The following is a 12,082-nucleotide window of genomic DNA, read 5'->3' on the forward strand; positions in this document are numbered from 1 at the left end:
CAAGATAATTAATAAGAACATCGTGAATCTGGAACAAGAGACATTAAAATTAAAGCAAAAACACTGCAGATGCTGGAAATTAGAAATAAAAACAAAGAGTATTGGAAATACTCAGCAGGTCTGCCAGCACCTGTGGAGAAACAGTTAATGTTTCAAGTCAAATACGACTTCTTTTACAATTGAACAAGTATACAGATATAATGAGTTTCTTGCTGTTGAAAGAATGAGACAAGAAGAAAACAAAAGGAAAGGTTTGGGATAGAGGGCTGAGAGAGTAAAGGTTCATGGAACAAAAGGAAAAGGAAGTGAGAATGATTATAGAAAAAAAGCCTTTGCCTAGAGTATGCTTGAATAGTAGAATAACGAAGTAAAAACATTAAAAGATTAAGACTGGCACATAGCAACACAAGAGAAGTAAATTGGGAGAACAAAGTTCATGGTCTGAAACTGTTAATCTCATTGTGAGTCCTGAAGACTGTAAAGTGCGTAATCTAAATATCAGGTGCTGTCCATCAAGATTGTATGGAGCTTCACTGGAACACTGCAGCAGGCCAACGACAGAGATGGAAGTGTGAGAGCAAGGTGGAGAATTAAAATGGCAAGTAACAAAAAGCTTGGAGCCACGCTTGCAGACTGAGCAAGGTGTTTTGCAAAATGGTCACCTAATCCGCATTTGGTCTCCTCAATGTAGAAGTGACCATGTTGTGAATAAAAAATACAGTACCTTAAATTAAAAGCAGTGTAAATATACCACTGCTTCACCTGCAAGTGACATTAATGTAGCCAGCTAAAAACCTTAGTACGAGCCGAACAAATTAGGTGAGCTAGTTATGTGCATATTAATAATCGCTTTGCAGTACAGAATTTGAGTATTGCTAAAGAGAGATGCTGTTGAATCTTTCCGTCTTGCACTCAACAGGACAAATGCAAGAATACTAAATTTCAAACGGACCAACAAGTTACATTGTACAAGGGTGCTGACTGTTTGGCAAGTCAACTCCAATTGGCTGCAATGTTTCTTTGGAGAATGCACCAGGGGACTATTGGTCCCACAATTATGTTTACTTCAAAAAAGGTGCAATTCCTTGACATGTTCCTTTTGCCTGCAGAAGACAGATCCCTACATATTAATTTATGTAGCTTGTAGGATGTGTCTCAAGCCATGTAGGACATACTCCCCAACGACTGGTTAATGTTACCAAACACCACATTTTTTCAGCTATTTGCGATAGGCAGATTACCAATTGTACTTAACCAGCCCATGCTCGCAAAACTCAGAACATAATGTCAAAAGTTACATGTGGTTCTGAGATTGGACAGCACTCGCTGAGCAACCCCAAATGTGCTAATTATACTAACTGATCATCAGTCGGGCATGTTAGAAGTTATGGATATTTACATACAAGGACTTGTTTTCTCCAGGTAAAAGAAACATATCCAGGCATTGAGCCTTTTTTGCATTTAATAAAAGTGTGAGAGACAAGGGGTTGTTGGTGCATTCTATTTGGTAATGCATCAACCAGAGTCAACATGCCAACAAATCAGCATACTTTTTCTCATGCAGTATAAATTCTTGCTCTCTTTGAGATTTGCCATTCTTCTACCTGTCCTAGTGAGTGCAGGATGAAACACTTCGTCAACATGTATACACAGCAAGATGTGTATATACACTACAGGAAACTGGTTTTACATATAGGTTTTACTTTTAGGTAATGCAAACTCTGTTTGAACAATTCTCATCTGAACCATGCATTTATGCTGTCAAATTACAAAATGACCTATTAAAATCCCACTCAAAGCAGGAAAACAAACAATTAGCACACAGTTCCAAACCTTTAACTTGGGACCCTTTATAAAACAATCTGTTGAATGAGCCTGCAAGAGATATTCACAACTATACTTAATACCGTACCAGCAATACAAATCATGGTTTGATTAGTTTCAGCTTCAAATCAAGTTGAATGTAAATGCTTGCATTATTCAGATCCAAAATATTAATAGTCACTGAAGACTTACAAAATAAATGGTGGACTTCATGACATGGCTCATGATTCTAAAATTGATTGAACACATCAAAATGAACAGGGTAATTGCACCACAGAGCAGTACAACTTAGTTTTGTAACTTCTCATTCCTCTGCAAAGCAAGCTCCTGAACTACCTCAATCTTCTATAATTCATTAATGGATGAAGAATAGAAAGAAAATAGGTATCCAATGCTCATTCATAAAAGAACGGAATTGATGGATTCAGGGGTCGGTCATGGCACAATGAAATCCATACAGCAAGTTCAGATTTATTTTTCCCAAATGCAACTTTCTATTAATTTGTGGCATTTGTACTGCATTTAAAAGTGTGCCAAGGTACACTGGCGCTGTGATGAAACCAGAGCTGAAGGATGATATATTGTGTCCTAAGTTTCTATTCAAAGGGCCCACAGACTGTCTCAAACACTGTGAATAAAGGAGCCAAGGAAATAGGTGTGACGGTTAAAATGCAAACTGTGCAGATACTGACAGAGGTCAGAAGCTTGGCACTCAGTGGAAAGTGACTCATCCCTAGACACCTCAAAACATTTCCGCATCTACAAGGCACAAGTCAGGATGGCTTGCCAGTATTGGCTGCTGCTTCACAACTCAGGAAGCTTACGTCATCCACGACAAAATAGCCAATTTGATGCTATCCACCTTGAGCATCCACTCTCTCCAACACTGGTGCAATGTGGCTGCAGAGTGAACCATCTGCAAAATACACAGCAGCATGTCACCAAAGCTTCTCTGACAGCACCTCCAAACCCATGACACCTCTCACCTAGAAGGACAAGGACAGCAGGCATGTGGGAATATCAAGCTCCCCTCCAAGTCACACACATCATCTGACATGGAAATAGAAGTGCCATTTCTTCACTTATAGAGGCAAGATCTTCGAACTCACTCCTTCAACAGCACAGTGGAAGTACCTTCACCACCTGAACACAGGTGATGCAGTAAAGGAACTCACCACCATCGTGTCAAGAGTAACCAGGGACAGAGAATAAATGCTGACTTTACCAATGTTCAGATTAGTGAATTGATAAAAAAAATTTAATATGTTGACAAAATTCTACTAGAATTGAGGCATTATGAAGGTGATTTTTAGTGAAGGTCACTGTATGGCAGCTCAGTATTTTAACTTGCCACATTGCTAAGGGTCATGTTTTTCATTTTCCCACATTCAGTTGTGAGGGTGAAAATTTCTAGATTAAACATCACAGAGTAGGTTAACCCTTATCATCTCTGCAACTCTCTTCTGACAGGTAATAACAAGAAAGCGGAGGAATTGTACATGTGGAACCTGACTGGATAAATGCTATTTAAAAATAGAAAATGAAAATTCAGAATGTTAAAATAATCAAAACAGAACCAATTTTCAGTTTAAACAGTACCTGTTGCCGCTCCAGTTTTTTGGCCAGTTTTTTAAGAGCTGCAGGGTCATCTGCCTGAACGTGATCTGGGAGTCGTTTTACCACTGCAAAAAAGGAGTTCAGAAGATTTTCTCATTATTCAGGAGAGTGATAATACAATTAAATAAAAACATATAAAACTCTTTCCTTAAATCATCAAAACAGTCCTTATTGTATTCTCCTGCAAATTAAATAACATTCAGTGACAATCAGCATAGGTTACATTTTAACAAAACAATATAAAGCAGCAGTGATGTAGATAGAGTGATGATTTAATCTTGGGTTTGGGGTAAAAACTCAAACTACTCAGTATGTTCCTTCTTCTACTAGGGATTCATAACAGAAATTAAGCTATCCAGTTCAAATTGATCAGACCCTTTATCATGTGTCATTGCATGCACAATGTGTTTTCATTGCAACTAAGTCATGTTTTTTAAGAAAAATACATGGCAAATATTATGAGATGTTTATTAGATTATACTCCGCTTAATGGCTGTGAATATGAATGGAATAAGAATCTAATGCTGTACTATTAAAAACATAAATAGAAACCCTGTATGACAATTGGTTGAAGCTTTTTGTCTTGCATTCATCAGGACAAACACAAGAATACTAGTGTCAAGAGAAATAACTTAATACTGCATGAGAAGAGGATGCTGATTGATTGGCAGGTGGATGATGATTGATAGAAGTGTTGCTATGGAGAATGAATCTGCTGATGGCGATTGACAGTTGTTTGAAATTTAACCAGTCAAGGTACTGCTCTGTGGAATGAACCAGCGAGAGGCTATCAGTGATGTTGTTTAGCCGAAACAGATACAATATGTATACATTCTATGTCTGCAAAAAGTACAGCCCTGTGTATTAATATACATAGTCTCTATGTGCACTAGTGCACCACACTGCAAGACCAACTGACAATCTTAAATTAGTTATCAATGTAATTTTTAAGAACAGTGAGGATTATTTAACAATCTTTTGAAATCAAGAGTGCAAAATTAAATGGAGCTCCTGATTTACCCATTTTGGTACACAAAATCATAGTGAGAGCGTGAAAACTGTATTTCACCACCAACTCTTATTGTGGTTTTGTTTTACCTTGCTGAGGCTCACTCGGTGCAGACTTTGTCTTCACTGAAGCAGCAGGTTGGCTCTGGTCAGGTTTCTTGGACTGTTTTGCACGGTCTTCTTGTTTTGCTTTCCGTTCAGCTTTGCTTTTTCCAGCTGAACCTTTTTCACTGCTGACAGGTGTGTCGCCTGATGTTGCATTTGTTTTTGAAGAAAAAACAAAAGAGGCAAAAGGAGAAAGTTAATAAGATTTGCTAAAATTTGTTTCTTTTCAGCTTTTCAAACTAGACAATTAAAAAAAAGTTAAGGCAGCACATTAGTACGGTAGAACATAAGAACTACGAGGAGTGGGCCTTCTGGCCACTTGAGCCTGCTCCACCATTCAATAGTTTATGGTTGATCTTTCTGTGGACTCAGCTCCATCTACCTGTCCATTCACTGTAACCCTTAATTGTTTTACAGTTCAAAAATTTATCTACCCTTGCCTTAAAAACATCCAATGAGGTAGCTTCAACTGTTTTACTGGGCAAGGAATTTCACAGATTAACAAGACAGTCCTCCTCAGCTCAGTCCTAAATCTGCTCCCCTTATATTGAGGCCCTGTCCCCTAGTTTAAGTTTCACCAGCCAGTGGAAAAAACCTCCCTGCTTTTATCTTATCTATTCCCTTCATAATTTTATATGTTTCTGTAAGATCCCTCTTATTCTTCTAAATTCCAATGAGTCTACTCAGTCTCTCCTAAACCAACCCTTTACCTCCAGAATCAACCTAGTGAGTCTTTTCTGCACCTCTTCCAGTGTCAGTATATCCTTTCTCAAGTAAGGACACCAGGACTGTACACAGTATGCCAGGTGTGGCGCCACCAGCACCTTATACAGCTGTAACATAATCTCCCTGTTTTTAAACTCCATCCCTCCAGCAATGAATGACAAAATTCCATTTGCCTTCTTAATTAGCTACTGCACTTGCAAACCAACTTCTTGTGATTCATGCGCAAGGACACCTAGGTTCCTCTGCACAGCAGCATGCTGCAATTTTTTACCATTTAAACAATAGTCCATTTTGCTGTTATTCCTACCAAAATGGATGACCTCACATTTACTAACATTGTACTCCATCTGCCAGATCCTTGCCCGCTCACTTAAACTATCTATATTTGCAGACTTCCAGTAGCCTCTGCATACTTCGCTCTATCACTCATCTTAATGCCAGCTGCGGTGTATCTGGATTTCCAGAAGGCATTTCACAAGCTGCCACACCAAAGACTGCTACATAAGATAAAGGTGCATAGTGTTACGGGTAATGTATTAGCACGGATAAAGGATTGGTTAACTAACAGAAAGCAAAGACTGGGGGTAAATGAGTGTTTTTCTGGTTAGGGATCAGTGACTAGTGGTGTGCCTCAGGGATCAGTGTTGGGACTGCAATTGTTTACGATTTACATAGATGATTTGGAGTTGGGGACCAAGTGTAGTTGTCAAATTTTGTTCCCTTGTAGGTTCCATTACATACAGTTCGTGGATGCATTCTACGAACTCAAGGCTACCTTGACCAACCTGGTTTGACCAATCAACATGTAGATTAAAATCCCCCATAATAATTGCCATTCCATTTTTACATGCATCTCGCCTCACTGTGATGTTATTATTTGGTGGCCTATAGACTATGCCTATCAGTGACTTATTCTTCTTACAATTTCTAATTTCCACCCAAATGGATTCTCAACAGAACCTATATCATCTCTCCTTACCTTGATGTCATCCTTAAATATTAGATGATACACCACCTCCCTTACCTTCCTGTCTGTCCTTCTGAATAGTCTGACACCCCTAATATCCAATTCTAGACATGACCACCTTGAAACCAAGGCAGCGATTCTCCCATCCCAATCCATTTCTTTTTGGTGGAACAGATCAGGAGATTTGCGCGTGTGTCGATACACAGGTTTTGCCATGTGTTCCCAATGCGTGCGCATCGCCTAGTGATGGATATCCGGCGCGGTTGGGAACACACTGGAAACCAGCAGCAACAGGAGGTAAGAAATTTTAATCTATTTTTAATATTACTTGAATGTGATTAATCGGGCCCAGGACTGAATTGGGGGTGGGAAGGGAGGCATCCCGCTGCCACTCTGCACTGAGATCCAGTTGGGTCTGGCCTGGGAATGCTTATGGGAACTACGATCAGGCCATGGGGGAAGAGGGGGCAGTGCTGCAGGGGTCTCAGGCTGCCCAGCGATCAAGCTGGTCAGCAAACTGCAAGCCGACAGTTTGGGGCCACTGCGCATGCACAGAGTTCTGGAATTGTCAGCCTCTGGCGTGAATAGACCCTGTCTCCCTGAGCTTTTAATGATATTTACGATCGTGATCGCTACAATGCACAGAGTGTGGGAGATTCGAGTCTAAACTCTCACCGAAAAAGCAATGATTTACACCAGTTTTCCTGCAAACTCAGCAATGAGCATGTTTTTGGCAGCAGCGCCCCCCCTTCCCCCTACCCACCCCACCACCGTGTCCCTTTCATGGCCACTAAATTGTACCCATGCACGGTGATTTGTGCCATCCACTCATTTACCTAGTTTTGAATGCTACAAGCATTCCGGTGAAGTGCCATTATGTTTGTTTTTACACCTTTTTTGCATCCTAACATCTCCATTAATAACATCTCCTGAGTTCTCCTTCCTTTTAACTTCCCTCATAATTTTCCGTGTAGTTGAAATCTCTCCCCACATGCTAACCTGCTGCTTTGCTTCCCTTCCCATTAACCATTATACTTCCCTTCCCCAATCCCTCCCATAGTAGTTACAAATACTAGTGACAGGTCTCCCAAGATCCTAACTAAATACGCATTAGTGGACAAAATTGTCTGAAGGGGAAGAAAATATATTTTTCTTCTTTTACTTCTTGAATATTTGTTAAACTAAAACTAAACTATAAATAGAAAGATTACAGCACAATAGGAAGCCTTTCAGTCTGCAGTACCCATGCCAACTCCCTGCAAGGGCAAATTCAGCAAATCCCACTCTCCCTCACTTTCCCTGTAGTCTTGAATTTTTTTTTCTCCAGGTAACTATCCAATCTTTCTTTTTCTGGTCATCCTTCATGGCTAAGATGACCATGTTAATCAACACCCTGTTGAAAGCTGCCTCCAGCACACTCTCAGGCAGCGCATTCCTGACGCTACCAACTCACAGCATAAACATTTTTTCCTCATATCGACATTGGTTCTCTTGTCATTCACCATAGATTAGCATCTTTTGGTTCTCAACAGTCTCTCTCTCTCTCTCTCTAGTCTGTCCAGGCTCCTCATGATTTTCAATATGATTCTGATCTGCAACACCAGAGTGGCAGCTTCCAACCATCTTCCTTCAAATTGGTGATCCTGTTCTTTTAGATTGCTATACATGCTACTGCTACACCAACATGGTCAACAGTCCTATCCCCATGCCTTTAACAGGTAAATGGTAAAGTCGCCATAGTCCCAGAGTACCATAGTAGTGATGATTTAACCTGAGGATCACCATACTTCAGGCGAGGGACAAGGTTGAGAAGACAGTCCTTCAAGAATAACCTCAGCTAGTGCAGGAATTGAACCCATGTTGTTGGCATTGATTTGTTCTTATCAACACATTGTATTTGCTCGAATAAAAATAAAGCATCACTGTTTAAAAATATGAAGGGCAAATAATCTCAACTGGTTTAGGAATTGAACCCATGCTGTTGGCGTTGTTCTGCATCGCTAATCAGCTGTCCAGCCAACTGAACTAAACCGATCCCCCACCTTTAACGATACCTCTCTTCACTGCCAAGTAATGAAAGGATATGCATGTTGCCTGTTTTTATTTTCTCTTTCTCCTCTTTCAGGTGAGAAAGGAGGGAGGGAAGGGAAAGGAACAGCAAAGTCAAACCTCAATCTAATGATTCCTTCTCATGATAGTGTGGACCACTAATTTACCAAGGTCAAGTTAAATGTATTCAATTTAAACATCCAAACGACAACTCAAAATCAATAGGCTTGGGTATCGGTTTAGATCAGCTGGACAGCTGGTTGGTGACGCAGAGCAATGTCAACAGCACGGGTTCAAATCCTGAACCGGTCGAGATTATTTGCCCTTCATATTTTTAAACAGTGATGCTTTATTTTTAGTCGAGCAAATACAATGTGTTGATAAAGAACAACCCAGCTTTTCCTGTTAATTTAACAACATTTCAGAGTTTAGAAAACCTAAACAGACTTGTAACGGTAGATTATATCGGTATTTTAAGCATCAGTCGACCTGTGGGAATTTAATGCCATTAATGCTCCAAAAGATGGAAAAGTTTCCCAACCCTGACACTGCATGCAAAAAGAAATTAGCAACGGGAGCGGAAAAGAGAGCAGTTTACTTTTCTGCTGTTGTTTATTTGTGCCATCTGTCGATAAAGAATTTCCACCATCTGTGGTCTTATCTTGCCTCCTGTTTTTCTTCTGCTGTTTCTTCTCCTTCCTTAATCGTTGCTTTTCTTCCTTGGACAACTCTTGTCCTTCCAACTGTCAAAGTAATTAAAATAAAAACATCCTTTATGTAGTGAATTTTGTGAAGAAAAGGCAAGTTCAGTTTGAATAAAAATATAGGAAAATCATTTGACAGAATGCGATATCAAACTACGAGAAAACTGCAAAATTTCCAGTCGGACATGTGAACAATTCTTTATTAATATAATATTTTGTGGGGAAAAACATTCTCTGAAACAAATAACAGTAAAAATTGCAAGGCTGCCCATAACCACATCACTCATCAAATTGTTGCAAAATATCAGCAATATTAGAAGTGTGTACGATGCATGCAATACGTCTTTGAAACATTTACAAAACATGTTACAATGAACACTTAAGAGAAGCGGATTTTTAAAAAAATGTTAAGTGTTTATAAAGTTCTTAGAATGTATCATACATATAGCTGTACATTCTCACATTTGTGTTATTATATAATTTACTGAAGCATTTTACAACATCATTGTATAGCCAAGATCTATTTATAAACATTGTATGAACGTACATCCTCTAACAAAGTTCACAGTTTACATCCTGACTGAGGAAGGTATCACATCAGACTAAAAATATGCAGTTTTACTCAAGAGTTTCATACATATATGCACAGAAATAGGCCACATTGTTTAAAATTGATACTGAACTCTAGGGACCTTATGGTGGTGAATTAATATAAACTAATTTCCTCCTTAACTTGAAACAAAAAAGGCAGGTTGTTTTCTTACCAAAAATTAGCTGCGGACATGTGCACACATCACATCCGTAAAAGCAGAACAATAGTAATGTATTAACTATAGCAATGTTATTAACAAAACTGATGCACTGCATATGCAGCATACAATAGTACACATTACAAAGTTAAAACCTGCTATTAACTATTTCATAGTCATTAGTGCATTAGACTAGTAGTCCAGCACATAACCCACTGACAAAGAGCACAAATGTATTTTACTGTCGTAATTGAGTGTTGTCATTTAGCATAGCCTTTTCAGTCTCAGAAATAAAAATGGAAAAAGCTAGAAGAGAAACAGAGTTAACAGCCTTGATAATTACGAGGAAAGCAAAGACAGCCAGGGCTAGAGCTGCTGAGGTCAGGCCAAATTTAAACAGCAGGACCTTATTATAAAATTTAAAATTCTTTTTCCAGCCAGCAAAATTTCTACAGGATCTTCCAGCTCATAGCACATTTAAATTTCCTAACTCTATCTCAAATGTCCAATGTTTCCGTCAACTTTATTGAACGATAGCTTTTTTAAAAAGCTTAAAATTACAACTCCTCAAAAAAAATTTATTTTCCTGCAGTCAGCATCGATTAAAAACAAAATCACGGAATGCAGAGCTTGCCAAAAATAATTAGTGCAGTTATAATCAAGCAGCAAAGTAAAGATTTTTAGGGAGAAATTCTACTGAAGGTATGTATCACAGTACTGGGAACTCGGGCACTCTTCCACGCTTAGTTACATCAGCAACAAACATTCAAGCCAACATTACATAACAAAATAGTTCTGTCTGCTCTACCCTCGAGGAAAGGTCTGCACTGAACTTTTGAATTTCATTTTCCCCAAACTGGATATCCATCTGGTTGATCAGCTGAGATTGGGGTAAATTTTACAAAGCTAGGCACTGGCAGGGGGGCTATATCAAAGAAACAAGAGCACATCTACCTTCCTATTTATAGTTTCCACTGGATGTAACTCCCAAATTAAGAGCAGCAACAAAATTTATATAAAAATAGTAACTGTAGGCACTTCTGTGCAATCAGTCAAGACACTGAGGAATGGTAGGAACTTAAAACGAAATTACATTTAGAACCCTTGGAAATGTGGAGAACTTTGCCTCAAGAGATCAAAAGACAACAAGTTCTGATCTACTCCCATCATTTATTCCCAAAAAGAGGACTGATCTTATCGAAGCTGGCTTGGGTGAGCTTTGCCAGATTCCACCAACATTAAACAGTCCAGTGTTTCATATGTAAACCAAGACCTCAACCTTGCATTGCCAAAAATTAACTGCAACAATTTTAGGTACTGTATGACTATTTCAGATGAATTCTAAACTAGCATTAATTCAAAACATGAATAGGTAAAGGATCTACAAAAATGTTCTCTCTTATCCATACCTACCATAAAACCACAATGCTTGATTTTGGCTGGAAGGAGAGTTAAACAGCATTAACTGGTACATTCCTCTGCCTACTGTCAATTCTCTCAAAACTAATAGCAACAAAAATTAATGTGGAACTATTTCAGTATCAGTTTCAATTGTGAGGCACCTAGAAAAGAATGGTTTGATCGAACAGTTGCAGCACTGATTCGTTAAGGGGAAATCGTGTTTAATGAAGTTATTGGATTTCTATGAGGATGTGACTAGTGCGGTAGACAGAGGGCAACCGGTGGACGTGGTGTTTTTAGATTTCCAAAAGGCGTTGGATAAGGTGCCTCACAAAAGGTTGCTGCAGAAGGTTAGGGTGCATGGAGTTGGGGGTAAGGTGTTAGTGTGGATAGAGGATTGGCTGTCTAATAGGAAGCAGAGAATTGGAATCAATGGGTGCTATTCTGGTTGGCAGTTGGTGACCAGTGGAGTGCCGCAGGGATCGGTGCTGGGGCCTCAATTGTTTACCATTTACATAGATGATCTGGAGGAGGGGGCTGAGTGTAGTGTGATGAAATTTGCTGATAACACAAAGATATGGGGAAATGCAAATTGCGTGGAGGGTGTGGAAAGTCTGCAGAGAGAACTGGATAGGCTGAGCGAGTGGGCGAGGACCTGGCAGATGGAGTATGATGTTAGCAAGTGAGAGGTTATCCACTTTGGTAGAAATAATAGTAGGAGGGATTATTATTTAAAAGGCGAAAAGCTGCAGCATGCTACAGTGCAGAGGGACCTGGGGGTCCTTGTGCACGAATCGCAAAAACCCAGTTTGCAGGTGCAGCAGGTGATCAAGAAGGCAAATGGAATGTTGGTCTTTATAGCGAGGGGGATAGAATATAAAAGCAGGGAGGTCTTGCTGCAACTGTACAGGGTACTGGTGAGGCCGCAGCTG

At 39.5% G+C, this 12,082-nt stretch overlaps 1 protein-coding gene across 2 annotated transcripts in view; it reads right to left on the bottom strand.

Annotated features, from left to right (window-relative positions):
- The window catches only part of eif2b4 (eukaryotic translation initiation factor 2B, subunit 4 delta), a 67,454-nt gene that overhangs the window by 24,174 nt on the left and 31,198 nt on the right, over window positions 1-12,082 (bottom strand). Inside the window, exons 3-6 of one of the 2 annotated variants that reach the window (XM_080193353.1) lie at window positions 8,895-9,039; window positions 4,540-4,698; window positions 3,424-3,506; window positions 1,834-1,875 (exon numbers count right to left, since the gene is read on the bottom strand). In XM_080193353.1, coding sequence (XP_080049479.1) covers window positions 1,834-1,875; window positions 3,424-3,506; window positions 4,540-4,698; window positions 8,895-9,039 — 429 coding nt within the window. The remainder of the gene's footprint in view (window positions 1-1,833; window positions 1,876-3,423; window positions 3,507-4,539; window positions 4,699-8,894; window positions 9,040-12,082) is intronic. The other variant, XM_080193354.1, reaches the window with a different exon arrangement.

Source organism: Carcharhinus amblyrhynchos, chromosome 7 (genome assembly GCF_965287045.1).
Source record: "Carcharhinus amblyrhynchos chromosome 7, sCarAmb.v2.hapA, whole genome shotgun sequence".
In the NCBI taxonomy this organism is placed as follows: Eukaryota; Metazoa; Chordata; class Chondrichthyes; order Carcharhiniformes; family Carcharhinidae; genus Carcharhinus; species Carcharhinus amblyrhynchos.